This window comes from Myiozetetes cayanensis, unplaced genomic scaffold (genome assembly GCF_022539395.1).
Source record: "Myiozetetes cayanensis isolate MyiCay16 unplaced genomic scaffold, myiCay2020 scf6-25, whole genome shotgun sequence".
Taxonomy (NCBI): Eukaryota; Metazoa; Chordata; class Aves; order Passeriformes; family Tyrannidae; genus Myiozetetes; species Myiozetetes cayanensis.
In genome coordinates, this window is record NW_026087853.1 from 35,952,582 (window position 1) to 35,980,417 (window position 27,836).

A 27,836-nucleotide genomic window follows, 5' to 3' on the forward strand; every position below is an offset into this window, starting at 1 on the left:
TTTCCACGAGCCCCCGGGTAGGAACCATCTGGTCTCTCAGTTCACTCTGCTCAGTCACAAGACCTGCAGATATGAACGTTCATATCCTACAGCAGACCTGCTCTTTGAACAAATAATGTGGGTGGGAAATTTTCCTGTTTCAGAAATCATGGAGGGGTGGAGCTCTGACTCAATGTAATAAAACACCTGTTCAGCAACTTCTGACACTCTTCAAGACTGAAAATTTGTTGTAGGAGACACCGACAACCGTGCAGCCTACTACTGAGGTGCCATTCACAGCAGCTGCTTTTAATGTAGCAGCGATCTCGATGGCATCAACCTCTGCCTTACCTCAGGTAAGTGGAAAACAGAACCAGCCTGGAAGGACCCTCTGAGTTTTTGATTCAGATTTGTCCCTGAACTACAACAGTTCAAGTGTACTGTTACCTGTTGGACATAAATCTCCAGGAAAACGAGATTGTCCTTTCTTGGATATTTGCAGCTACCAGGACTGGAGTCATTATGTTTCCATATAGCACAGCAACTGCTGCCACTTTCCTGGCACAATCATTTTATTCACCACTATGAGGAGGTACAAATTGCCCATTCCACTTTGCAGTTACACATTGAGGAACTGAAATGAGTGGAAAAATTGATATTTTCATCTCTCCTTTTCATTCCCTGTTCTTTTTCCCTCAGCAGCATTCAAGCAGAAAATCAAGCCTCCTGGAAAATGAAGAAAGAAAAGGGATAATACACTACGTTGCCTCAAGTGATGATGCTAAGGTACCGACTTCAACAAACTAGAAATATGTGGGACTACACCAATATTTTTTTGAGAAGAGTAGGATATTTTTTCCCCAAAATTGGCTATTAAATATTCACATGCTTATTTAGAAATAAGAACACTTAATGAAAGAAAATTTTCTTTAGGTAAAACATCTCCATTCCATTATTTTTTTATTCTATTCCTTTATCTATTTACACAAAGTGCGGTATTTTCATGGGTTTATTCCTTAGAAAAATTCCTTAATGAAAATGTCCTCAATTTTCTGTTAAAATGGGACTGACTTTGGCATTATTTTAAACTCTATTGATTTAATGGAGAGTTAGCTCAGAACAAGTACAGAATGTTGCCAGAACTGTAGAGTCAGAGCATGGGTGTTGTTGATCCTTTGGGTTCTGGACATTAATGCCAGTTTCCACAAAAAATGCCCACTTGGATCACTGTACACCTCATCACAACAAAAGAACAACTCTAGCAACCTTTACAGGGCCTGTGACGGAGATTAATTGCAGCAAACATGTAGCAGCTATATCAGTGATGATTTTTGTCTCTGCTCCTGATTAACTTGCAGCTGGCATTGTGTCAAGCTACCTCAAAATAAAACCTGGGTACTCTAAACATAAAGAAAACTTACTTTTGATGACATCTTAAATGATGTGTGATTTAAGTGTCTATAGCTCATAGGTGAACTGTATTTCAACTCTTTTTTTTTTTTTGTGCAACCAGACTTCCAAATCTACAAAAAACTACAAACATTGTTTTGATTATGTATGCCATAACCTTATCAAACTGATTGATTAAACTGATCTCTTGTTAACAGCATTCTGGCAGCTCCTAAAGATGGAAATTAGTGTACAAAAGGGTGACAAACTACAAGTGGGGTGTGAAACTCGATGTAAATGGCAAAGTAGCATAACAAAAACTGGCATAGCATTTAGGTCTTCTCAGTTTGCTCTCTGTGTGTGTCTGTGCTAAAGTTCAGCAAGGGAGTGTACTTAAGCAGGAAAAGCAGCTGTTGGGGAAAACAATGACCCAATCTCCTTAGCGGTTTTGTAATGATTTTATTGCATTCATACTGAAGTTGTTGCTTTAGAATATCCATGGCTAAAAGCATCCAACCCTTCTTTACCACTAATATTCTTACATTTACACAGAGATTGTTATAATCCATTCAAAAGCATATGTTTTTAAATGCACATAAAGTAACATAAAAAAAGAATTTTGTCCCCATAAACTCCTATATGTAGGGGCTATGGAACCCTTTCCACAGCTTTAATGTATTATTTATGCCATAATTTCTCCCTACTAAGGGAACTTCTGAAAGTTCTCTTTGCTATCTACTGGTGTTTAACGATGAAGACACTCTCAGACACTCTTGTTTGCCTCCTAACTTTGAATATGTCTTCTCTCCTATGTAATAAAGCTTGGCAGAAAAATGACATTAAAGGCACAGACTTGCCTGAGCTGGCCAAATTCTGCCTCTTACTGGCATTGCGTTTCCTGGGTAGCTTTCAGTATTTGCCTGGATTTTTGCAAGTCATAGCTTGCCATCTTCAACAGGAGGATAATCATTAGTAGAGAGCTATTAGAAAGGATAACATGCTTGTAGCAGACCTTAAGCCCCAGAAGAAGTAAAGAGGGTATAAAGCTTCCCTTAATGTGAATTTTCAAACATTTGCCCAAGTACTTGCTTCAGTTTGAGAGGACTTTGCATAGCTGTGTGATAAACTTAATAATTACTGGATTTTATTTAGAAAAATGTGCCTGGGGCTGTGCATGGAATTTAGCTATGTCTCCTACCAAAGCCAAATGTGCCCCACTACTAAATTTTCAGGACAATGTACCTATCTTGTAAAACCTCTTTCTTATTTTAAAATGGATAAGAGAATCAAGACAACATCCCTTTAGCTTTTTCAGGGACTCCTGAACTGACAGTTTGCCTTAAAGCATCTTACATATGAGTACAGGAAAGATGAAACATACTAAAGGAAGTTCATAAATAGTTGTAAGTAAATGAACCCATAGTTACAGAAATCTAGAAAGTTTATCACTGGATATTATTTGTTAGTTCATTGTCTTATACAGAATAATTACTTCTTCCCAAAAATTTTTTTAAAAAGGGTATTTTCCTTGGGAAATTATCAATTTAAACAAGTAGCTGTTGGCTTATCACCTGTCTATGCACTGAAAACTGATACACAGTAATGCAAATAGCAAGAAACCAGGAAGCATAATCTCAGCTCAAGGTTAGTACTAGTCACATAAGGCAGAGAGTCTCACCAAAGTATTCTGCTGTACATAAAATCAGAAACCAGGAGAATTTTAATCAGTTTTTGATTTCTGTAGCTGACAAACATTAAGTTAGACATAGTCCTTAAGTCCTTAACAGTTTGCAGCAAAACTAGAAAAAGCTGTGACATTACTTAGGGCCCTGTCACCCTTCCTTCTTAAAAAAAAAAAAAAAGCATCTTGATTGAACTGTGTCATGTAAGGTTACCTTTTACAAGGATAACAATGAGCCTTCAAGAGAGGATGCTCAGTCTGCCCATTACTCTGGAATTGCAGGGAGAAGTTCAGAGGTTACACAGATTTATCTTTGTTAGCAAGACCCACAAGAGGATTTACTCATCTGTGTACTGTGGATTCTCAAATTTTTGGTAATGCTTCCTTTATTCTAGACATCAGGAGTTGCTCATGGCTTGGTATGGATTTTTAATATAACACAAATGATAATCAGCAGAGGCAGCACATTTGCTTTTTAGTTTATTAGCATTGTTCAATGTATTATTGCCATGACTAGAGAGAAAAAAATATTAGTTATATGACTTTCATTGATGGCACCAGGAACTTGAGCTTCAGTTACATGAAGATGTTATTTGCTCTTTGAATTATCTGCAGTATTTGTCATGTCTGGCATTTGGCCATCAGGAAAATATTACAAAAAGTAATTTTTCATTAACTTCTCTGAGGAGGACATCTCAGAGGTTTCCTTTATAGTTAATAGTTTGCTTAATAGTTAGCTCTTTTCAAAGGCATTGGCGCTTCAAATTATTATCATCATGATTAACGAACATTGTTCTTCATTTTATGACCTAAGGAGGGGATGAAAATGTTTTCTAGAACAGAGTTGGTTGTTTGTTTTTTTGTTTCCAAAGGACTTTGATTTCTATAATATGGCCATCTGAGTGTCATACTGAGAGGTGGAGTTTGACATTTCAGGATACAGACTGGTTCTGTGTGCTATGAAAAACCTTTTCTAACTAGTAAAAATCATGAGGATATGGAGATAAAATAGTATTTTCATTATTCCTTCAAATTTAAAGTAATCATGTTCTTGGGGGAAGACTAATAGCAAAAGGGATTTTGCTAATAAACCATGTTGACCCAGTGAATAGACCCAGAGAACAAGGCTCAGGCTGAGGGAAAATCAACTATGACTTGCCTGACTCCATGTTCTCTGCCACAAAACACACTGAATGTATCTTTCAGGTTCCCATCACTAGCTCTTTCCTCTCTTCTTAATGGTCTTTGTTCCATGACTGAATGTTGAGTCTGCTCTGGCTGGCATAGCCAGTACCATGCTCTCACAGGACTCTCTAGAGCACTACAGTGAGATTTCCTCCTAGCACACAGTTTACATGCACAGCTCACACTTGGTTTTCGCTTACACAGCCCCTGCTTAGAGCTTTCCTCCTGGACGTGAGAAATAATTCTTGCTTCTCACTCAATCAAATTTCTAATCTGTATATTTGGGCTGATTGGGTTCTCTGCCCTATTGTTCCCTTGTCAAGCTCTTAAAATTTAAACAAAATCCTGCTTTTTGCACCAAGCCATCTTCCTGTGACACCAAATATACCCATCCACTTTCTCACCATGATTCTACAAAAATGAGGTGTTTGAAGCCTTGCATAGTCTTTGACACTGTCTAATCTGTGTCGTACTTTACTGTTCTTCATAGAAACACTGGATATGTTCTCATGTTTTGTTTGGGTTTTTTGTTTGGCTGTGTTTGGTTTTTTTCCCTTCTTAATATAGCCGTCCCATACTCTTTTGTCAGTTTGTTTTCATTTGCATGCAAACTACGAGGTTTTTGTGGTGCATTCGTCCCACAGCCTCTGCTTTAGTCTGCTGCAATGACCCTCAGGTATAAGCACACAAACGGTGCTTGGCAAAAGTGTGTCTTCTCAGAAGACCCATTTTTATTTCTGTTTCTGTCATTCTACTTACAAAGTCATAGTAGTTCATACACAACTCTTTAGTTAGTCATAGTAGTTCATACACAAATCTTTAAAAACACGTCTTCCAAAATGCTGGCTGAAGGACTGGTGCCATTAAAGAAGGCTAAGAGATCAGCAATACTAAATGCAATTCCTTTAACTCTTTCCATTATTTCTCCTAATATACGTCTGCCAAAGTTTTTATGTATTTCTCTAACTGGAGTACTATTTTTGAGGAAGTTATAGAAACAAAGGGACAAACCCAATGAGTGTTTGTTCTTTTAAGAACAAAACAGTTTGAGGTAAGTACACATGGAGTTGTTCCTTGTGGATGCAAGAGGAATTGTCTAACAGTATTACTTGAAAAAATATTGTGAAAAAATCCCATACCAAGTTTTCAGTTTTGGAATACACCTACCCAGAAGACAAGATATTTTACACCTTGTATCCTGATAAAGAGAATGCATTTATTTGGCACTAAGCCCTCTGGTTTTGAGTGTGTTGCTTCTGTAGCTCACAGCAAAAAGTATTAGCATTTTTAACTGGTCAACTCATTGAAAACATTCTGACATTACAATTCCTGGCTATAAGCTTGAGCACATGTGCAAAGCTTTCTGGTTATTTTAGGCACTGGCTAACTTTTTTTTAAAATGCCTTTCAATTATCCAGCATTTTATAAAAAATTCAATCTTGCCACTTCACTGGATTACTTCATAGCCTGAGAATTACTTCATTTTTTGCAAATTCCTTTTATGACCTTCATGTCTTTCCTTCTCAAAGGGATAGAAACTGTTTGGGAGGTTAAGCAAATTTTGTCATGATGAATTCCTTGTAGTCTAATGCTTTACACACTTCAGCTGGTGTACTGTCTTGTCTCATTGATTTCTTATACTTTGACCTTTTTACCAGTCTTTGGCATTTGTCACAGTAGCAGCATATCTGTATGTGCTTTGTCTTATTTCACTCAGGAGTTTCTCCCAGTTATTTTATTTGAAGTTTCTCAGAAAATAGATAACATCTCCCAATTATTTCATCATCTTCCACCAGCACTCTATTTACTTCAGATAACGTTTTCAGAATTTTGGTCATCAGCTTTCACAACAGCTTCTTTCTTTGGTCACCTTTTCGTGTTGTTGGTGTTTTGTGAGGTGACCTTACTAAGAATTACTGAGCTATTTGTCTTCTGCCATTACCTCAGCTTCTCCTTGAGCTCTTTGTGAATATCAGTGGCTGCCATCAGGCCTCCACTGAAGTGGCCACCTATTGCCTGATGCCAATAGGTACTGTGCCTTCAGTATTGTTTGGCTGAATATTTTTTTGCAAATCCAAAAGTATCATCATAATAAGTTTGATCATCTTATGACTTCCAAAGACCCTCGCTATTAGAACTGCAAACTAACACTTCTCTGTTCCTAAATCTGCCTCATTTTAATGCCATAACATTTTGTTTTGATTAATGCTTTGCTCAGAAGTCCTTAAAAAAGCTTCTTAGTACTTCATAACCTATCTCAAGATGACTTTTTCACATACATGTTATATTATTTATAGATATGCTATTTATATTTTCCCCTCTTATTGGAGATATCCAATTCAGAATCTGCTTATAGCATATTTGTATGCAGATTAATGCTCTTCATGCAGCAGAAGTAGTCCTACCTCAGGATATGACAGGGTTTGCATTTTCTTTCTTGTGTAGAACTTCACCCTCTGACATTCACTGCAGTAATTCTGTGTTACCCCTTTTATTAAACAAGACCTGTTCCTACTATAATCATACATCAACTTGGGAACTTAGTACTCAATACAATCTGAAATTCCTGAAATTCTTCATTTTCATCTGCTTCTGTTCCTAAATAGTGATACAGGTAGCCATCCCTGCTGCTGATTTGCCCTTTTCATTCAGTCTCTTGTGTACAACCACAGTGCAACACTCTTCCCTTTCTATAAACTTGAGCTATTTTGATAGATTTCCCACACCTGTTGCTGCACCCAGGGTATCAATATAGCCATCTGTACTGCAGCCGTATTAAGCTTTGCCTATTTTCTACCCCTTTCTGCCAATACTCTGCTTGCTCCAGCTCCTACTAATGGACATGATAAGCATGTTCTCTGAAGATGTAAAATCCAAAAAGCACACTTGATTGTCACAACTTTTGCAGACTAAAGTGGTCAGGCCTGGCACCTTCAACAAGGAATTTGAGACAGCATTCTTTGAAATTAAGGATTGTAGTCCAATCTATGTACTCCATTATACTACTCCACATCTGTGAATCAGATAAGCACATTTGGTAAGGAAAATTTGTGTTCCCACAAAGCAAGCTGGAAATGTTTGTCCAAACCTGTGTACTGTCCTGAGACATTCCCCAAGGTGCTAACACCTATCCTTAGACACCTCCCTATCATGAAAATGTTTCTTTTAAAAACGAGCAAGAAAAGGAAGAAGGCCAATCTTTTTTTCCTCTCTCCAGTTACCCAATCATTGCATTAAAAGCAGAAACTTTTGTATAGGCCTTGATTCTATCTACAGCACAACACAGGCTGCTGTGTCAGCCAACCAAATTTGAGCATCTCTGGTTTGTGAATTCACTGAATTTTGTCTTCATATTGGTTGCTGGTGGTCATGTGTATGATTTGATACAGCTTGCTAACTGAACATTTCTCAGCTTATTTAACCTGTCTCCACTTTCCTACTCACCCTCTTCTTCCATGTCTTCTGTTTGTATGCTTAGATAACTCTAGTCTTTAGGGGTCAATGAAATTTGTGGAGAAAGGGCATTTTGCCGCCTATTGCATTTTTGCTGTGATGCCAACTTGAAGAGAGAGCTTTAGTAGAATCTGGGTTCTTTTCAGTGTTTAGTTGTCATTACAATCACTTATTCAAAACTTTAAAATACATCTCCTTTATTTTTGTTTTGTTTTATTTTTTTTTAGCAGGAAGAAATGACACCTTACTCCTTGCTCACTGTGAGAATCATAAAGTTGAAAAATGCTCATCAGGCAGATTTTTGTAAGTATCAGATTTTCTTGTTGACATTGCACTGTTCTTAAATTACTGGTTTAGCCCCTGATTGTGCTAGATACTGTAAATCACACTAGCTAAGAAATCACAGTCAAAGGCAATTTCTGCCACAGAATCTTTATTTCCAGTTTCAGTGGCTTATTGGGTTGTTTGCTTTTTTTCTTTACATTACTTATCTGACAAGTTGTCTATATCAGAGATGTAAAAATATCTTAACACCAGTTTTAATATGCAGATGTTTATATCCCATGTCCATGACAAATGCATAGAATATAGAGCTGAAATTCTTACACATCAGTCCCTCTAAATTCTTTGCTCTAAAGAGCCCTGCCACATCTCAGAAGTCGAGTGAGGTATCTTGTGTACATCTCCTAGCATCCAAGCATTATAGCATCATAACATCAGCCACATTGTTATGGATGTTTCTGACTCTTGCCCCCAAGAGAAAGATATCTAACAGAAATCTTTTGGAGACAGTAGTACATAATATGTTACAGCTCACATGCAAAATGCTCTGAAAATGTGTGATATTTGGCCAGCCCTTACCTGGTGGTCTACATTCACAGAGGGTTTCCTCTGGAGAATTTTCTCCTGCCATTCCTAGATGTGTCTCATGAATTTGACACATCACTAATGACTACAGTTTTACATATCCCTTTATCATACGTCGATCTCTTGGTCTGCATTTTCTTTCCTTTTTGGGAGATCATGATGAAGTTTGCTGAAGCCATAATATCCTACAGATAAAAGTCTCACCATCTCTGTGTATTCCACTCTCTTTGATGTTTCAAAACCATGAATGTCACCATTGCCAATTTTCCAGTCCAGTGGAGAGAAGTGTTCAGCTCACATAGTCTGTAATATTGGGTTGCAGAGAATAGAAAAAATATTATAGGACAGCAAAGAAGGTCAAATTAATTTCTATTCCTGTTGACAGCTATGAAGCACTACATGTATGTACAAGACCTCACCTTCAATCCTTTGAAGTGCTGATTTAATTTCTGTCAGTATCGCCTTTGGTCTATCATGGAAGTTGAATTACAAGATAAGATCCATGATTCAGCAGCTTACGCAAAGGGATTGCACAAAGTAAAATGATGCTGCATTCTCAGAAATAGTATTACTGTTGAGACCTTGTCCTTCATTCTGAGGACAGTGTGGTTTCTGAGAAAGTCTTGCTTAGTGATATGGAGACATTTTGAGAATTCCCATTATCAGCAAAATGTACATCCCTTGAGTAGGACTCAAGATGTGTGGGCTCTGTCAATAGACTTTTTGTATAAGAAGTTTAAGTACATTTATACATCCAAACACTCTATGCCTCTGTTGCCCTGTTTACAAAACATGGATAACCAAATACCTTCTCCCACACATTTTGTCTCTCTTATCTATTTAGGTGATGTGCTCATTTTGAATTTTTTATTATGTGTAGAGGGATTCTAATTTAAGTTGTGAGGCAAGGCCCAGAAACACTGAGAAGTATCTTCAGATTCTTTTGTTAATTACTGGTAAATCAAATCTAGAGAACAGCAGGTAAGAAAAGTATGTCTTTTCTGTCTGTTAGTAATTCCCCCAGGTACTCCATGACTTCTTAAGGATGTCATATCAAAATGAAGCACTTTAAACCAGCATGCTATTGAACAAGGAAGATAAACAAATATTAGATAGCTCTTCGTTAACTGAGCAGCAACCTTTGAAAGCCTGTGCTTTCAAAGAAACTGGAGTCTCAAAGGAAAAATAGTGTGATATGATGTGATTTAAATACTTCAGTACAATGCCAAAAAGATATATTGTACCTTTTAAGTGATTGAATTGCACTGGTACTGATGTACTTTCAGCTTAATGTTTCAGTTTTAACATTTGTATGCATTTGAAGTATCAGAAAAGTAATATAGCTAAACGTGCTAGTGTGTGCTAATGAAAATTAGAAAATTGTGTTTACCTAGTCTTTTCTCAGCAACATGATGTTTCTTCTGGAAAACTGATAATAAGCTGCTGATACAGGTGCTATCTGACTGTGAGATATCTGTGAAAGACTGACAATTTTTTTTAATAACATATTTCAGATTTCCCTATATTTCCATCTTCCCTGTATCAAGTCTAGGAACAAGCCACCTTTCCAAAAAAGTGCAGCAGATTCTTTGATGTACTTTTTCTGTCTGCATGCTGACTTCCCATCTTTCCTGGTATGTGCAATTATCTGCTTGATAGAGTTCCTGTTCACTTCATTTTGGCTAAAAAATGTTCCATTCCACATTTTTCAGTTAGTTGCAAGTACTGCCACACTAGGTCCTTTGGTCACAAAGTTTCTATATTTTTCCCTGACTTACTTGCCAAATCTTGGCTTTGTGGAATGCCACTTGTATATATGTCCACTGACAGTCCTAACTGTCTTGTGCACCCAACTTAATCTTGGCTGTTTTGTAAACTCACATGTCAAGATCCATGGGATGTGTTTCACAAGCCTGGGATGAAGTCCCAGCTTATCCTGAAAAATGGTGTTACACCTTTGCCTGTAGACAGCACTTGCTGGTGGAGTTTGGCACACAAAAAAAAGAAATTAAACCAAAAAGAATGCAGCCCACCCCTCAATGGATCAATTAACCTTTTTCATATACCTACTGTTGCTCCACCACTTTTGCAGTCTCCTCTATACTTAGGTGATGTTCCACTCCAACATTTGTTTTGTAAATACTTCATATAACTGGTTTCTGTCTTGCCTTATCTTATCATGCAAATGCTCTTGGCAGACCTGAGCTAATTATTTTCCACTGTACTCCTAAATAACCTTTATGCCAAGTAGTAGTCATGGGTCAGACTCAAATATTTCTGGCACTCCCTGTCCTCACTGTGAGCACTAGAGAGGAGGGTGCCCAGATAAGATCACTAGCACTCATCCTGCTGCCCTGCAGGCACTGGGTGTCATCACCAGGCTCCAATGCTGTATGCAGTTAGGCTGTGAAGGTGCTGGGCATACTAGAGAGGAATCAATTCGGTTGAAGTTTATGGGTCTCTCATAGTCTGGCATCTGCTTTGTGGTGGCATCTGTATCTCCTCAGTCTGGAGCTGCAGACAGCCTTGGATAAAAGAATTACTTTTTAGGTCATCAGTGTGTCCATTTGCTCCTCAGCTGTAGGTCAGTGCCAAGGCCCTTTACAAAAGCTCATCCTAACTCTATTAATAGCATCACTTCTTCTACAGAATTCCCCATGTGTGGAAGGAATATCTGGCAAGGATGAGGTGTCAGGGGAAATTGTGTATTAGCTGCTTTCCTTGCTGCTAACACCCTTTCAGTGACTCTGCTTCCCAAAAGAATGAGAAAGGATCAAGGTAATGGGGGAGGAGGACCATGGTGGCACAGGCTCTCCAACATCTTCCAGCTCCTCTCCTTAAACAAATGAATTATTGGGTGACCATACAGAGCTGGCCCACCTTCACCATCATTAATGTTTACTTGTTTTGTGGCAGCCCCTAAATCCCACAGCTGAAGCTGACACCTTACCTTGCTCCCATAAACAAATAGACCATCAGTGAGGGGATCAGCCTCATCTGCCATGCTTGAAGCCCAAGCGCTAAGAGAGGAGATTTGCCCTGAGATGCTGCAAGTAGGAGGAAGCCTCTCCCAGGTGTCCTTAGACAACACAGGTGATAGACCTGCAGTGGTGTGGTCTCTCCACCACTACTTAGTGCCTTGTGAAAGAGCAAAACTCTGTAGGACTCCACTGGCTCACATATGATCCTGAATACCTGAGTAAAGAGGTCTCTGTGACAATACTGCTCTCTGAAACTCTGGCAGCCTACATGGGTACTAGCTGATTCCACATTCCAAGAGCTGATCTTTGCTGCTGAAGACCATGTTCAGGCTCACTAATGCAGATGGGGTGAAGAGTGATGGTGTCAGGTCTAGTTTGACATATTTGGCCTCAATGGTGATGAATGTTAGCAATACTTGGCCTGGACTGCGGAGGTGAATCTGAGATGCGTGTCCAATGAGAAATTACTTGGAGTGAATTTCAGGCTGACAGGTGCTTTTTTCTGTGAGACAGTAACTTCTCTGAGAGGATTTGTCTTGCCAGATCAAGAGGCTGTGAGTAGAGGCATCCCTGTGCTGCAGTAGTCAAGAGTTGAAGTAGGAAACTTACAATCTTAGATTGTGACTGGAAATGTGACTGTGCTTATTAGGTATATTTTGTAACTGTAGAAATCAGGAGCATGTGGAAGCTATGTCAGCTGTGGAAAGAAACCTGCCAGTCTTAACTGGGAAGTCAGAACAATCATTGTTCTCCCTCTACTCTTCCTTTTGTTTTTAGACCTTCCTCTCATTTTCAGACCTTCCTTGCTTTTTCAGATCTTCCTTTCATTTTTCATCTTTGGATGAAGAGTGACCTTGCATACATATAAAGGAGGAGCTCAGAGACTTTGTCTTCTAACAGCTTATGAAATTATTTTGTGGAAGCTCTTATTTTCTCCTTTCAGAAGAAATGAGTCAGTTCTGGGGTGATACACTTGGAGTCTTTGCAAATCAGAGTGGTTCTCCAGAGATATTAGGGGCTATTATTGCTACAGAAAAGAAGCACAAGCAAACTAGGTAGAGTACAGCTAGTGCAGGGTATACTAATGGTCCTACCGCAAAAATGCAAGTGGTGCTGGTGGGAGCACAGTGGTGCAGGAGGAAGACCCAGAGTGTGAAAGCTTTGTGCTGGGACTGCAACAGGTACTGCACCCACTGAATCTGCTCCAGGGAGAAAATCCTACTTTGCCACTTGACTTAAATGGCTGGACAGGGTGGAGGGTTCATATGGGGACTCTGTTCACCCCTGGTAAAGGACATCACTGATTAAGCATGGTAGATCTACAAGCTTTTGTTATTTCCATAAGCAAGTTATAGAGAGTAATATTGTGCTTACAGATGAGTGTTGCACCTGGATACTTGTAGAGGACTGAGTTCAGTTTAAATCTTCTCTCAGATAGACAGCAGTAGGAGGTAACTTCTTAATATTGTTTTATCATATTATGCCAGAGAGGGAAAATGTTCTCAGACACCATGCCCAATGATTGAGAAATGGGAGTGGCTCTCCTCCTCCTTTTGGATGAACTGCAGTAAACTGGAATTCAAGGGGAACCTGTCTGTGCAGGTGGAGAGGATTTCACTAGGAGAAAATTATTTCTTTGTTTTGATGTTACGAAATGCAGTAATAGGACAGATGGGATTTTACAGTTTACATTCATTGTTCTTATAAGACTAATTTTTCTTATATGCTTTGGTTTTCAGTGCTGTAATTTCCTTCTTACTTGTGATGGAGATGAATGATTTTAGCATGTGATGGTTCATTTCAGGTACAGCTCACAGGACTGTACTGTCACAGAGTAGCAAGCAGACGGCTGCAGTTTTGAACTTCTTGTTTTGGTCTTGTATTTTTAGCCCGTCTTTAGCTTGATGACAGAGATCAGAAACAGTCCCACCAACACACAAATTGAATTAGAAGTTAAAAATTGTGAAAGAATATCAGGGTCACTTTGTGCTGACTTTCAAAGAGACTGTGAGTTGAGAAGTCTCAGCATGCACATGAGGGTGACATTATGTCATCAGGTAATGAAGCTGAAACACGTGCACTGAAGTGAGGGCCTGGCATGGCATGGAACTGCTAATGAAGCCCAGCAACTGCATTACACCTGGAGTATTAAGAAAATGCAAATATAAAATTTTTTTATTAGCTCCCAGGTAGCAATGAATAAAATGGAACATTTTCAGTAGCTTTCTTATACACTAATTTCAGGGATAAGAGGGAGCAATATAAGCCAGTTAGCCATTTCAAGGGTTCCCATCTAATAAGGATATCATAGTTTTCATAGTATTCAGCAGACATTTGACTCTCCTGTTATTTGATTTCTCTCACTGTTTGCCTCACCATTTAGCCTGGGTTCAAATGAACTGTCACTTTTAAAGAAAAGCATAAGCTCAGTTAAAGTCACAACATGGGTATCCTGCTTGTCATGTAAAAGGTGGGAGTTCAGATTTTTGCTGTCAGTCCCCCAGGAAAGTTGAGACATTGGTGTCCAATAATCTGTCAGTGTCTCGTATGGAAACACTTCACTAACAGATTCACAAGTTCAGAGGGTACCTCAGCCTCCCTTGTTAGGGAGAACTCCACAGAGCCAGGACCCCTCAGCAGGCTCATGCTCAACCAGGTGTCCACTGACATGCACAGGTCCCTCTCTGCAGAGCTGCTTTCCAGCTGGTCAGCCCTCAGCCCATCCTGGTGCATGGGGTTGTATCTCCTCATGTGAAGGACTTTGTATTTCCCTTGATAAACTTCATGAGGCCCATGCTGGCACAGTTCATCTGGACAAGCCTGTCCAGATCCTTCTGAATGACATCCTCCAGCTGAACTTTGTGCTGCTGATCACCATCCTTTGAGCTTGGAAGTTTTTAGTCTACCTCACAGTCCTTTATCTATCATGTACTTCATCAGTTTGACAAAGATCCCTTCCAACTCAGCATATTCTGTGATTCTGTAATTGTCAATAGCTTATTTTACATAAATATTTATGAAATCAACACACATATGGAAAGTTAACTTTAGAAAGTAGCCTCATGAAAATACTTTGTCAAAGAAAACACTCCAGAATGTCAGTAAATTCCAGATAAAACAGTAACAAAAGACATTCATAAATGCTGTGGCTGTCCGTTCATGCTTGGCTCAGAGTTTTAGTACTGCCATCTTTCTCAGTTGTTTCTTAGTCTTGTTTTATACACTGTATGGTGGAAAGTTGGAATTCAATATCAGGCTACAGCATTTTGGCTTTCATTAAGAAAAAAAAGAAAGTAGAAAAAGTATTGGCCTTTGCAACTACAGTAAAAATATAGAAATGAGCCCTTCCTGCACCTTATGATGGCTAGAAACTAAAAATGAGAGAAATTATGTCTCAGATCAGTTCAGAAATGTCAGTTTCTGTAGTATGTCCCATTTCAGCCTCTTTAGCAATTTTGGGGATGTTTTGGGAACACTTGAGATTGGCAGTGGTAAGTGCTCTCATTAATGGCAGGAGGGATTGTCCAGATGCCCTGAAGCTATATGTAGTTCTTGGCTATTGTACAGGCTTCCTTATGAGCTCTTGAGAAACTCTGCAGATCAGAGGCAGCGATACCACTTATCAGGACGAGCACATCACAGCTCAGCAAGCTGTCAGACAGCACAATGAGGAGAGATGGTTCAGTTATGAGACAGAGCAGTAATCAGAGCCCTCCTGCTCATAGTAAATTGAATATTATTATATTGAATATATAATAAATAACATTATAATAAATATAATAATTAAATAATAAATAATAAAACATAAGTAGTAATAATATATTAAAGTCAATTATTATTCTGTCACTTCCATTATGTAAAAATCTAAGATCCTGAAATGTTGTCATTGAAAATAATTTCAAAGACCGAAAGGCAATTTACTACCTTCTTGAGAGAAAACTCATGGCAGTGTCAAGAAATTCCTTCAAATTCAGCATGAATTGTTACACAGGAGTCTTCCTGCCTGATAGTCATCCTTCTCTGGAGGTGTCCCAGTCACAGGGTTTCTGGATTACAGGCAACGTGTAATTTTTAGACAAAATATCCCGAAGCAACACATCTAATATCCTGAACAAAGACATCAGCATAAGCTCTCTTTTAACCTTGAGCAGCTGCCACAAGACCTGTGCCTACTAACCTCCTGAAGCAGCAACTGTACTGCTGGTAGACCTCTCCCTTCCCACCCCACCTAGGGAGACAATGATCTGATCGGAGTGACTCGAATAATTAATTTTCCATCATGAAGAGTTAATAACCAGATATACCATATATTTACCATCTGAATCAGACTGAAACTTGATTCTTTTAAGATTTCTCACAAAGTTAAATTGCCTCAGAGACAATTTACGCACAAGCCCTCTCAGGGTCTGAAGCTTACACTGTGCTTCCTTTGTCACAGTTTGTCCTACCCAATTTTGTTGATAAGGACCAATACAAAACTCCTGGCTATGCATATTATCCGCTAGGTAGGACTGTATTTTTAATTTTCATGTGTAAGATTATGCACAGTTATTTGAATATACAGCTTATTAAAAATAGTGTTGTGATGAGCAAATTAATTTTATCCAGCTATGCGATTTCTGTCTTTCTGATTTGCCCTATGTGTTTGAGAAAGAACTGGCCATTTCTCATCCATGTTCAAGATATGGAGCATTTAAATGTTTCCACTGCTTGTGTCGCGGTTCTTCTGACAGATATTTTGTGCATATGTTTCTATAGTAAGTCAATCTGATTGCTATGTGAGCCTCTGGTTGCCAACTGCTTCAGATGAAAAACTCCACACCAAAACTATCAAAAACTGCAGAAATCCCGTGTGGAATGAAAGTTTCTACTTCCGGATACAGAGACAAGTCAAGGTACACAAACCAAAACCTCTCTTCTTCATTTTGTCTCTATGTAGCATCTTTCAGTTTAGAACAAAACAGGAGGTCATGTCTTCTAATGCCTTTCTGAGTTTACTTAAAATTCCCCATGCAAGCTGGAGCAAAACAGTTCTGGCTTTTGCTGGAATTCGCTTTACTCTCAACAGATATAGTTATTATTTATGTATGGGTAATGTGACTCTGACATCCTTGGGGAAGGATAACAGGAACAATGACAGTTACAGTAGAGAGAAACTATGAAATGAAAATATAAAATCACACTATAACAGAAAAACATATCTTTTCCTGAGAGGACATAAAACAATGGCATATCAATGCCAGGAATCTGCCAAATTCTAGCAAGATGATGATCTTTACTCAGTTTGCTGCTGATGGTTACACTACACTCAAATGCCTGTGAACAGGTGGCTGAAAGCAGAATATGTGTCCAAGGATCTGGAAAGGTGACTATTGATATGCAGTGTCCCTTATTGCCCCTGTTGATAGGAAACAATATAGGAATATGGCAATCCATATTCCTCCCTAAAAGATTGCATTTTTCATGAGAGCTACTTAAAAGCATAAAAGGTGACCAGAAGGATATCTCAGTTCAGCCTTAACTGATGAGACTAAGATCTATTTCTTATAAAGCAGATAATACTCACTTTCTTACTCTTCCTTGTGACATTTTTTCATCAATATTTTTTTATTTCCTCTCTGTAATACAGGAGCTAAACCTGCAAGAGCTGAAGAATATTATACTTCTTGAGTACATGCTAATGAATTGGATATTTTTCATTTCTTTTCCCAGAATGTTCTGGAAATTACTGTTTCTGATGATGACATTATTCATGATGATGACCAAGCAATTGTGCTTTTTGATGTAGCTAAAATCCCCCTTGGGGAAAGAGTGTTTAAAACATTCCCGCTAAATCCACAGGTAAGAGCTCAGTCAGACATTTAGTACATCTTAATGTCCATTCTCTCCCCTCTGATTAAAAAGGTCTCTTCTGCCTTTTACCACCGGGACCAAATTGGTAGTAAAAATGTACCAAAACTTATTAAAATCCTGGAAATTGCACACCAGTGACAAAACAAATTCCTCTTGTTTTCCACTGGCATAGGTCATGGCCAAAATCCCAAGCCCCAATGCAGATGCAATTTTAGGGAAGTTTTGCACTTTTAATAATCTGATACAAATTGACAATTTATCTAATCCTCACAAAGACTGTGAATAGAAAAAAGAAATAAAGACAGGAAAATGACCTGTTTCCACAATATTTTGCTAAACATTAAGTCTTATCATATCATGTTCAGCACATGGCAAAGATGAAGGTTTAGTAGGGAGACTTGTAAGCACCAAACACCTTTTGTTCTCCCAGTACAATTGAAATCTTATCCTTGGTGAAGACAAAGCAGTCTCTGTCTTTTAGTGCTGACAATAGCAAGCATGAAACAGAATATTGTTACTTATTAAAACGTAAAGGAAACTGTGCTTGCAAAAATGAAGGTCACTTTGAAAACCTCTGCACATACTAATGTAGACTGCTTCTTTTTTTTGTTTTCAGAGGAGGGAGGAATTGGAAGTTGAGTTTGTACTGGAGAGCATGTGAGTAAAATCCCAATATTATCAGCATAACAGCTTGGAGTGGTGCATTAGTGCAGGGAAACCTTCTGTAGACCCAGTATCATCTCAGTAGCCAGATTCAATATTTTTCCAAACTTGATGTGTTCATTAACAAATCATCCTATCAAAGAAAAAATCCCATGATGTGGAGGAGAGTTCCAAATTTTTAATTCTGTGACTTTTTAGTAAGATTTATGTATTACTTACATAGTTCAGAGTTGGATGCTAAATCCCTCTGCAGTAAGTTTATAGATTTACTGTACAGCATTCTCTGGGAAAGTCGTGACTGAGGAGAAGGTTGCTACCCATCCTGTGATATACTTGTGCTACTAAGGCTGTTACAAGCACATTCCAAGTGCTTTATTGCAATTTAATAATTTCTACTGGGTCATTATGTGGGATATAGCATAAAGGGAGCATACTTCTGAAGACCATAAGAAGGAGCAAATAAAATAATAGTAATAAAAAAATTAAGAGAGAATAGTGTGTCCTGTTCAGGACAGTATCCAGAATATATTGTTTGTAAAATACATATTATTTATTCTTGTTTTCTAGCCTGGATCCTCCTGAAACCATCATCACAAACGGGGCAATAGTGGTAAAATATTTGTTTGGTTTTTTTGTGTTCTTTCCCACATTATTCCTTACCCTAGCTGACCATAATGTCAGTGAGGGAAACTTTCTCTTAATGATCTTAGTATCTTAGCGATACTTTCTCTTAGAAGCTTCTTCTTTAAGGAGACCAGCATGATCTTAGAGAAGCTTTCCGACTATTATGATTTTCCCCTGTTTTGTCTGCATCCACTGAAACTTGCAATGTGTTTATCAGAGCACCATCTTCCCATGTGACAATGAAGTGAATTCTCACTTTCACTGGGTATGGCAAAGGTCTCCAACACAGTTGGCCCCCACATTCAAGCAATGCCCCTGCCAACATCTGCCAGCACTGGTGGTGAGGTGGCTGGATGAGTTCTCTAATTTTTCTGTCCCCATCATGCCTACTGTAGTGTCGTGAGGAAGCCTGCTTGGAAGTTCACTTGGACAGCAGAATGCAAAAGAAGCGTTTTTCAGGTAAGTTTATTAATTGTTAAGCTTATTAATTGTTTAAATGAATATTATTGTTTCTACCCTCTCTAACAAGGCCTAGAAATTGAATCATCAAAATAATAAGGTTTTAATTGATCATATCAAAGGTGATTTGTAAAAATTCTTCAGTGGGGAATGCCACCAGTCCTGCAGCAGGTGTAGGCTCAGGGTTCCAACTTCATGGGGAGCCTTGTGCCAGAGTACAGAAACAACATCAGGTGCTTGTACAGAAGGTATCTAAGCCCCAAGCTGAGATCCTGGAAACCTCTGCTATAGTACTGCTAAACCCTGAAGAAGCCTAATTGCTCAAGCACAGTAGTCCATAACCTTAACTCTCCTCAGCATTTCTGTCAGTTCAGCTTCTGCATGTGCACAGCAACACCTCATTTTTTGCAGGGGTTAGCCACTCAGCAGCTGGCTCCTGCCTGACCCTGATCAAGATCCAGAATCTAGAAGTTCCTCTGCCCACATCCCCTGAGAGGCTGGATCTGGTAGGCGATTTCAGAGCATGCGTAACACACACTGGCAGGATTAGCTAATCTCTTCATATAAATAGGGTCATCTGCTGCAGAGTAATATCTTATTTTAGGGGACTAAGAACTTCTTTTGCTCATTGAGATGAGGATGATTTGCAATGTAAAGTACCTGTTTGTATTCATTGTGTCATGGTGCAATTGCAACAGAAATACATCAGTCTTAAATTCAGTGCCATTCACATTACACTCCAATTTGACTTCTTGCTTAGCACATTACAAAGATACAGTCACCTGAGATATTTGGGGTTTGGATCACTTTCAGAAGACAGCTTTCCAAATATAAAAGAAGAGAAGGAAATTGTTCAAAGCTACCTTTTGCTTCTTTTTTCCCCCATTCCTTTTTTTGCAATTATAAGTAATTCTGTGTGTGTATTTTATCTCATTGTTTTAGAGAATGAGCTAATATTTACAGTGAGTGGATCCTTTGAAGAAAGCCAGACACTTTCACTGGGCTGTGACTCCCGCTCCCCTCTCCCAGATCCCGCTTTCTTCCACTATGCCAGATACAAGCAACCCTCCCTGGATGTTACACTCACAAAGAAGAGGAAGCTTCCCACCTTTGTACGTTACTCCAGAACGTGGTAGACAACACAGACAGTCCTGTGACCTGACATTACGTGTGAGTAGGCAACAAGAGAAGAACATTTCTGTCTTAACCAAAAAGCACTCCATGCTACTTTTCAGTGTGCTTGTGTGTCATGTGGAGCAAGGAGGAGAAGCATCCCCCTGAGAATCCCTTTGAAGTCACTCCCTTGTGAGCGGGAAGTAGTTGGTGAGGTAAGTGTCTGCTGGCTATGGGGAATCCTTTACAAGCTTTTTTAAATTGTTTGTGATTACCAAGAAGCAGAAACTAAAGACCACTTCTCTCTTTACAGAGATAGTTTTTTTCTAACCCAACCTTCAATCTAGGGCAATGCATAATGAAGTGAATTATTTGGAGAAAAACAAAATGGGGAATCCAGAGGAGAAGGGGGAAAAGGAAAATATCTAGGCTGTTGCTCACGCTTCTTCTATTCTCCATGTACTTAACCAGGCTGGAATTCACTAGGAGCCACTGGGAAGAGGGGTGAGGCTGCAGCCTGGTACACTGCTACAACAAGGCACCTCGTGCCACAAGTCTGGGGTGCTCAGCCTTTATGTCTTTCCCTTCTGTCTGACGTTGTTATGAGAGAGGATGAAGTTACTAGGCCCATGTTTAGTGGTGGACTTCTCCAGGGAGGTGAGGTGTAGCCCTCCAGCTCTTGTGTTACTTATTTGTGTATCAAACTAGTATCAGCACAAGCTACACCCAAGTTTCACAACAGAGAGAAGATGTGGACTACAGATGATAGTACTGAAGTCTTAATTTATTAAATCAGTGAACACTCTGTGTACTAGTGAAGCCTTGAGAGGAGAGCCTATCTTCCCAATCTCAGTTGATTAAGATTCAGAGCTTTGTAAATGTAATGATGAGTCAAAAGGGGAAAAAGAACTGTTTTAAATATAATATCAATATTCATAATTTTATATTTTTAATTTTCAGCACAGAAAAGTTGATTTACGCTTTAAGGTGAAAAAATGGTAAGACATCTGTGGTTTTCTCCTTGGTTCTTTGTATTCAGGTAGCTGTCAATCCAGTTCCTTTGTTACTGACTTTGTGTCCTGAATGAGGGTTTATCCTCATTTCAGTCTATAAAATAAAGTGAACTCAGTACACAACACAAAAATTTTCAACAGCTATGAATTTATGTGATGGGACAGTGAGTTAAGAAAAGGTTTAAAAAAGAACACATCAATTTTCTATTCATATTGTGTTGCAATCAATGTTACATTGTACGGACCACTCTGATATCTCTATAATTTATTGTCAAATGCAGATTTTCAATAAAAGCATCATTTCAAATCTAATTGAAAACAACCTTTCTATTTCCCAAGGGGTTTATTTAACTGTTTTCTTTCACTAAAGGGCCAAAATCAGAGTGCTCTATGATATGAAAAAAATTGAAATAATAGATGTACCTTCATTTATTTTTTTCAATGTGTTCTCAAAGAGATAAATGCAAATAAACTCAAGTGATGCTTATTTCTAAAGCAAGGAAACACATTGTGTATTTTGGAATATGGTTAAGGCCTTAATACAATTTATAAGATGAATATGTTGCATTGTGTACCACACTGTAATGGAAGAGAACTTCCAAAAAAGCAGGTTCTATCATGCTGTTTGTTTTCAGTAAATATGCTATGAGATATACATACCACTTACAGCAGTCATTTAAAAATTTCCTTACCACACCTAAGAAGAATTTTCATAGCAGCTTCCAAACTATGAAAGTAGTGCTTATAAATATATATTAAAAAATTGATTGTGTAAATCTACAACTTCAGTACACGTTTCACAGGTGTCAGTGGAAGTTTGCACAACTTTTAAAAGCCACCTTTAAAACACTGCCCTCTGCAGGCTTCTGGATTTATGTCTGAAAATGAACGATTGTGTTATATGTAGCTATATTTAATTTCAGGTACCTTTGGCAGGGGGAAAAAAAAAAAAAAAAGAGGAAGAAAACCCCTCAATTCAAAGAAAGATGGATTATTTTTCTCTAGGAAAAAACTTGAACATGTAATATCTTTCTGCTATGCTTTATATAGACCTGGTAGGGAAGGCATGTCTATTTGTGAAGTAGAAGAAATTAAAATGCTGACTTAAACTACAACTGTCATGTAAGATACCTGATACTTGTTCCAGTCAGGAAGACCTAGATATACGCCTGGGGTTTGACCTGTGTGACCAGGAACGCGATTTCATCCGCAAGAGGAAGAAGGTGGTTGCAGCTGCTTTGAAGGACATTCTCCAGCTGGAAGAGAACTTGCAGGATGATGAGGTATCTGAGACACAACTATTCTCTGCTTTCTCCACAGATGAATGTCAAAACATATCACTGATGTTTACATTTTCCTGGACACAGTGTACAGTTTCAAGTACAAGCTATGGCTGAGTTCTTTTTTCTGTGGCTGATTTCTTTATTCTAGGGAAGAAATGAGTACTCATAGGAAACATTAATAAAAACCTTGTAGCCCTGTTGCTACAGAATGTAGCCTTGTGTTTGCTATCAGTCTGCACCGTAATGCAAAGAAGGGCTAGGTGTTCTCAGAACCTAAGCCAAAGCTTCTTTTAGGCCCCATAGGCATCTTGGCCAGATCTAAACTGTTGATTCAGCACATCATTCCCTCACAGTTAAAACTGGACTTCATTTTGTTTATTTTTTGTGCCATCATTTAGGTTCCTGTTGTGTAAGCCCAGCACACTGCCAGTCTGACTTCATCATCTGCTGTAGCCTCTGCTTGCTTGGCAAATGGGATTAATAACAGAGGTTCCAAGGCAGGGGGGAATTTTTGATTGTGTGCCCACAACTGCAGTGTGAAGCCTGAACTCAAATGCAGAGATGACAAGTTTTCCTTGTTTTGACCTAAATTGAGTTCAGCTCTTTTTGCACAGCTGGACCTTTCAGACACAAGACCTTGCTTCTAAATTCCAGGACTAAGCTATGGGCCATTTCCTTCCCCTCAGATGTAGAGGCACCCATACTTCCCTGCAGAACAATCTCTCTAGATTGTCCTGATGATTTGTACATGAGACTAATTCATCCCAGTGCACAGTAACTGTCTTTACTGTTAATGGAGCCAATTTATATTCACAAAATTAATTCTTTTTCTAAGACTGCTAGTCCCTGGATTTCCATATGATCACAGAAAGAAGTAATTGCAGCTCACTTGCATACCTAGTATTGTATGTGCACATGGGGTAGGTGGAGTGAGCATTGCTTCTCTTTCCCTACAGCAACTGTAAAGGGAGATGGCATGACCAGCCTCTGGTCTCTGGCATTCTGAACTGGCCTGTGCTCATGCTCAGTCATGACACCTCTGGTATGACCTGTGAAGCAACTATACAACAGTAGAAACTGACCTTAGCAAACTTCAGGAAAAGAGAGGTTATTACTGCTCACATGGAAACTGTGAGATAGCAGTGATGTTTTCTGGTCTATTGCATCTGACAAAAATCTGATTCAGATGGTAGGAGGTACCATTTCCTCTAGGTTTTTTGGCTGGCCTGTGTTAATTATTTTACAACAGTGCATTGAAAATGTGATGTTTGAGATGACAGATTTCATGTTCTCATGCACAGCTGCATGCCAGAAGAAATATGAAGTATTTCTTACTCCTAATATGCCCCATTCAGGTTTTTCTTCACCTTGGACTGGTGGCACGTAGAATCTTTACTACTTCGTCAGTGCTGTAACTTTTTCTTTCTAACCAAAGATGTCTCTCTCCCTTCTTAGACCGTGTCACTAAATGCATATATTTTGGGATTAAACAGGTACCTGTGGTGGCAATCATGACAACAGGTGGTGGAACCAGAGCTCTGACAGCCATGTATGCTCACCTTCTCAGTGTGCAGGAAATGAGAGTCTTGGACTGTGTCTCATACATCACTGGTTTATCTGGCACAACATGGTAAGATCAAGATACGCAAAGCTGTCACAGGAATTTTCTATATATCACATCAAGAAGTGATCTGAAAAGTTGTATGATCTTTACTATCAAGAAAGGGCTTTCTTTTTCTGCTGTGGCATTTTTTTGTTTCTTCTAGTGAACATTTTCCCACATTTGGAATTAATTACATATGTGTTTTTTCATGTAAATAAAGACATAGTACACAAGCCTCCATAACTTCACAAAGCTCTCCTTTGTAACTCACAATAACTCACACTTTCCTTTTCCTTGTGGTTTTTGTTTTGGGGGTGGGGGGGTGGTTTTTTGGTGTGGTTTTTTTTGTTTGTTTTGGGTTTTTTTGTTTGTTTTGTTTTTTGGTGTGTGGGTTTTTTTTTTCCTTTTTTTTTATTTTTATTTTTGCTTTTTCAGGACCATGTCAAACTTGTATGAAGATCCTAACTGGTCCCAGAAGGATCTTAAGGAAACAGTCAGTGGTGCCCGAAAGCATGTGCTCAAAAATAAGTTTGTTACTTGCTTTGCACCTGATCGTTTGAAATACTATTTGAAGGAGCTGTGCCAGAGGAAACAGGAAGGACATCAGCTATGTTTCACGGATCTATGGGGACTCATCATTGAAGCCATGTTCCACGAAAAGGTACAATAACAGCACCTTTCTCTTCAGATTTGAATATTTAGTGAATACAGTGGTGAGTGAAGACAGTAAATCAAAAATTAGTTGAGATTGAAGGGGTCCTCTGTAGTTCATCTTGTTTAAGCAGGACCAGGAAGGGCAGGCTACTCTGAACCATGGGCTTTGAATATCTCCACAGGTGAAGACTCAACAACTTCTCTGGGCAACATCTGTCAGTTTGACCACCCTTACAGAAAGGTTTTTTTTTTCTGGCCTGTTTGTTTTTCATATTGATGCTGGAGAGGGACTTTTCACAAGTGCACGTAGTAATAGGACAAGGGGGAAATGGCCTTAAGCGGAAGGAAGGTAGGTTTAGATTGAATATTAGGAAGAAATTCTTTACTATAAGGGTAGTGAGGCACTGGAACAGATTGCCTGGACAGGTTGTGGACTCTCCATCCCTGGAGGTGTTTAAGACCAGCCTGTGTGGGCCTCAGGGCAAACTGGTCTAGTGGAAGGTGTCCCTGGTTTGAACTAGATGACCTTTAAGGTCTCTTCCAACCCTAAACATTCTATGATTCTATGAATTCACATGTAAACATTTAAATGAAAATCCTGCTGTTTTTTAAAAAGCTGCACAATGTGACAACCAATGAAAATCACAAACCCAAACACAGTATCTCTGAGCTATTAATGGCATTATGCTACCCCACAAACACTCCCACCAAAAGGTAATATTCCAGCTCTATTTTAATCTTCATTAATACTTCCCCTCCTAAAAACATTCCCTGTGTAATATGATTAACATCCCACACATCCACATCACAGTGCTAAAGACTCCCTGGGGATCTTCTCAGCAGGGAACTGTGTGTCCCTGCAATGCCACAGCCCTGTCCCCTGACCAACACAGCCCAAGGGAAGTCCAGTAGCAATGGTGGTGCAGCCATCCTTCCAAGAGCTGCTCTGGTGAGGAGGAGGACCTTCAGTTCTGCTTTGAGAAGGATCTGAACTGAGCACACTTTCAAACTTTGATTCTACACCCAAACCATCCTGCCCTTTCTACCCTGTCTAAATATGCTCTGCAGCAGAAACAGTAAGGGTCAAGGCTCATGGAAGATTACCTCTGTTTGAGCCTTGTCTCTGTCACTGGTCTGAGGAAAAAATGTTCCTCTGGACAGTCGGGAAAAGTTTTACTCTTTTGAAATGAAATATTTCTGGTCAAAAGTGCTTTTCAAACCTTTCCAGACATTTTTTCTGAAATAAAAATGTGAATAACAACATTTTCTCCCTACCATTGAAATCTCATATTTTTTTCAGCATTATGAACTTAAAACGATTTGTGTGCTTAAGTGCTGGGGCAGGGGAGGGTCAGGGATAGGGATGACAGCACCACTTGGAACTAAACAGGTGGGGAGCGTCCCAGCTGGAGTCTTGTATGCACTGTGTTGTCAGCACTCAGGCTGAGATGAAGTGGGAAGCTTTTTGTGTCATCTAACTGTCCTCAGCTCCTGTCCTTCTTCAAAACAGGAGGACTCCCATAAGCTCACAGATCAGCAGCAGGCACTAAATCAGGGTCAAAATCCCCTGCCCATCTACCTCTCTCTCAATGTGAAGGATAAAATCAGCGACCAGGATTTTAGAGGTAATAATACTCCAGAATTGCATTTAACATTTATTCCTAATTGGGGTCAATTTAGGATTAGGTAAAGAAAGCAATTCAGTGCACAAATACACTAAAAGGCCAATCCGTTTCAGAGGAGAAATTTACTAGTTAATTTTTTGAAGGCCTTAGGATGTTCAGCTTGTATTCAGGATCAAAAGTTGGATGATGGAGAACATTATCTGTATGCATTTCTGTAGAAAACTTGAGAAAGTTTGTAGAGACATTTAGATGTAAGAGGACAATTGGCTCTTCATGTTCACCACTGTGAAATGTACAGTGAGTAAATGTCTTCTTGTAAAGTGTTATTTAGAAAGCAGTCTGTCTTAACCTTGCCAATATCATATGTTTTATTCAAATAATTATATCTCTGCTACTGTAATCAGGCTGTCTTGTTCTTTTTTTTTTTTTTAGAATGGGTTGAATTCACCCCTTATGAGGTAGGATTCCCAAAATATGGAGCATTCATTCGTGCAGAAGATTTTGGCAGTGAGTTCTTCATGGGTCGCCTCATGAAGAAAATCCCAGAATCCAGAATCTGCTTTCTGGAAGGTGATTTTTTGTTCTGGAGAAATGTAAAATTATATAATCTGCTCCCACACAAACCCCTCTTCTGAAATTAAGCAGTTAGTATTTTTTTTTATCTGCCAGGAGCAGTATATGGTAAAATACTAGAACTGATAACAGGTTAATATCTGAAGGATTTTTTGTTTTCTCTCTGATTTTATTCAGCTAAACAGATTTACTTGATTTCATATGTGGTTATGCTTGCTGACGTGGGGCTGTCACAGTACTTATATGTCTTTGTCAGCAACAAAACTTGTGTGTCATTGCCACTAAGTTAAATCGTCAGTTTATTCTGTAACCTGAGTCTCTAAAATACTCACTTTCATTTACAAAGTTACTGTTACACCTAGCCCTGATTAATTCTTAGGATAACACTTCCATTTCAGAGTGCAAATAGATCATAACATTTGTCTTTTTTCCCTCTTGCACAAGAAAGTGAAAGCAGTAAGGAAATCTTTCTTCCCTTTGCGAAAGCAATCTCTTGCCTCATTGTTCTTCCTACTTCCATCAACTGTATGAAGGAAAAAGGAAGTTACAGGGGGTTTTTTTTGAGAAGTTAAGACTTTCTGCTTGTGTGGAGATTTCACTATAGCTAGTGGTGAGGTGTAAGGAAGCAACTCAGTATCTCTGTCCCTGGCTGCAACTTCAGATATGGTACCCAGCTCTCCCCTTCTGTGGTCAGAAATGCTGGCAGGTCATCAGCTCCGTCCTGCACTTCCCACCTTGGTGCTTTCTTCCTCCCTTCCCTAGAGCAATGCTGGGACATTTCTGCCCCTGTTCCCTGACAGTGAGCTACAGTTCCTCCCCTCATTTAGGCAATGTCCAG

At 39.0% G+C, this 27,836-nt stretch overlaps 1 protein-coding gene across 1 annotated transcript in view; it reads left to right on the forward strand.

Moving 5' to 3' along the window:
• The first annotated feature begins 222 nt into the window (after positions 1–222).
• The window catches only part of LOC126650632 (cytosolic phospholipase A2 epsilon-like), a 34,524-nt gene continuing 6,910 nt past the window's right edge, over positions 223–27,836 (forward strand). Inside the window, exons 1-16 of the mRNA XM_050335644.1 lie at positions 223–335; positions 682–765; positions 7,918–7,990; positions 16,294–16,430; positions 17,248–17,376; positions 18,005–18,045; positions 18,619–18,661; positions 19,071–19,134; positions 20,077–20,246; positions 20,370–20,462; positions 21,208–21,245; positions 22,408–22,543; positions 24,037–24,173; positions 24,582–24,807; positions 26,311–26,425; positions 26,858–26,995. Of these exons, the coding sequence (XP_050191601.1) occupies positions 309–335; positions 682–765; positions 7,918–7,990; positions 16,294–16,430; positions 17,248–17,376; positions 18,005–18,045; positions 18,619–18,661; positions 19,071–19,134; positions 20,077–20,246; positions 20,370–20,462; positions 21,208–21,245; positions 22,408–22,543; positions 24,037–24,173; positions 24,582–24,807; positions 26,311–26,425; positions 26,858–26,995 (1,651 nt within the window). The 5' untranslated portion in view covers positions 223–308. The remainder of the gene's footprint in view (positions 336–681; positions 766–7,917; positions 7,991–16,293; positions 16,431–17,247; positions 17,377–18,004; positions 18,046–18,618; positions 18,662–19,070; positions 19,135–20,076; positions 20,247–20,369; positions 20,463–21,207; positions 21,246–22,407; positions 22,544–24,036; positions 24,174–24,581; positions 24,808–26,310; positions 26,426–26,857; positions 26,996–27,836) is intronic.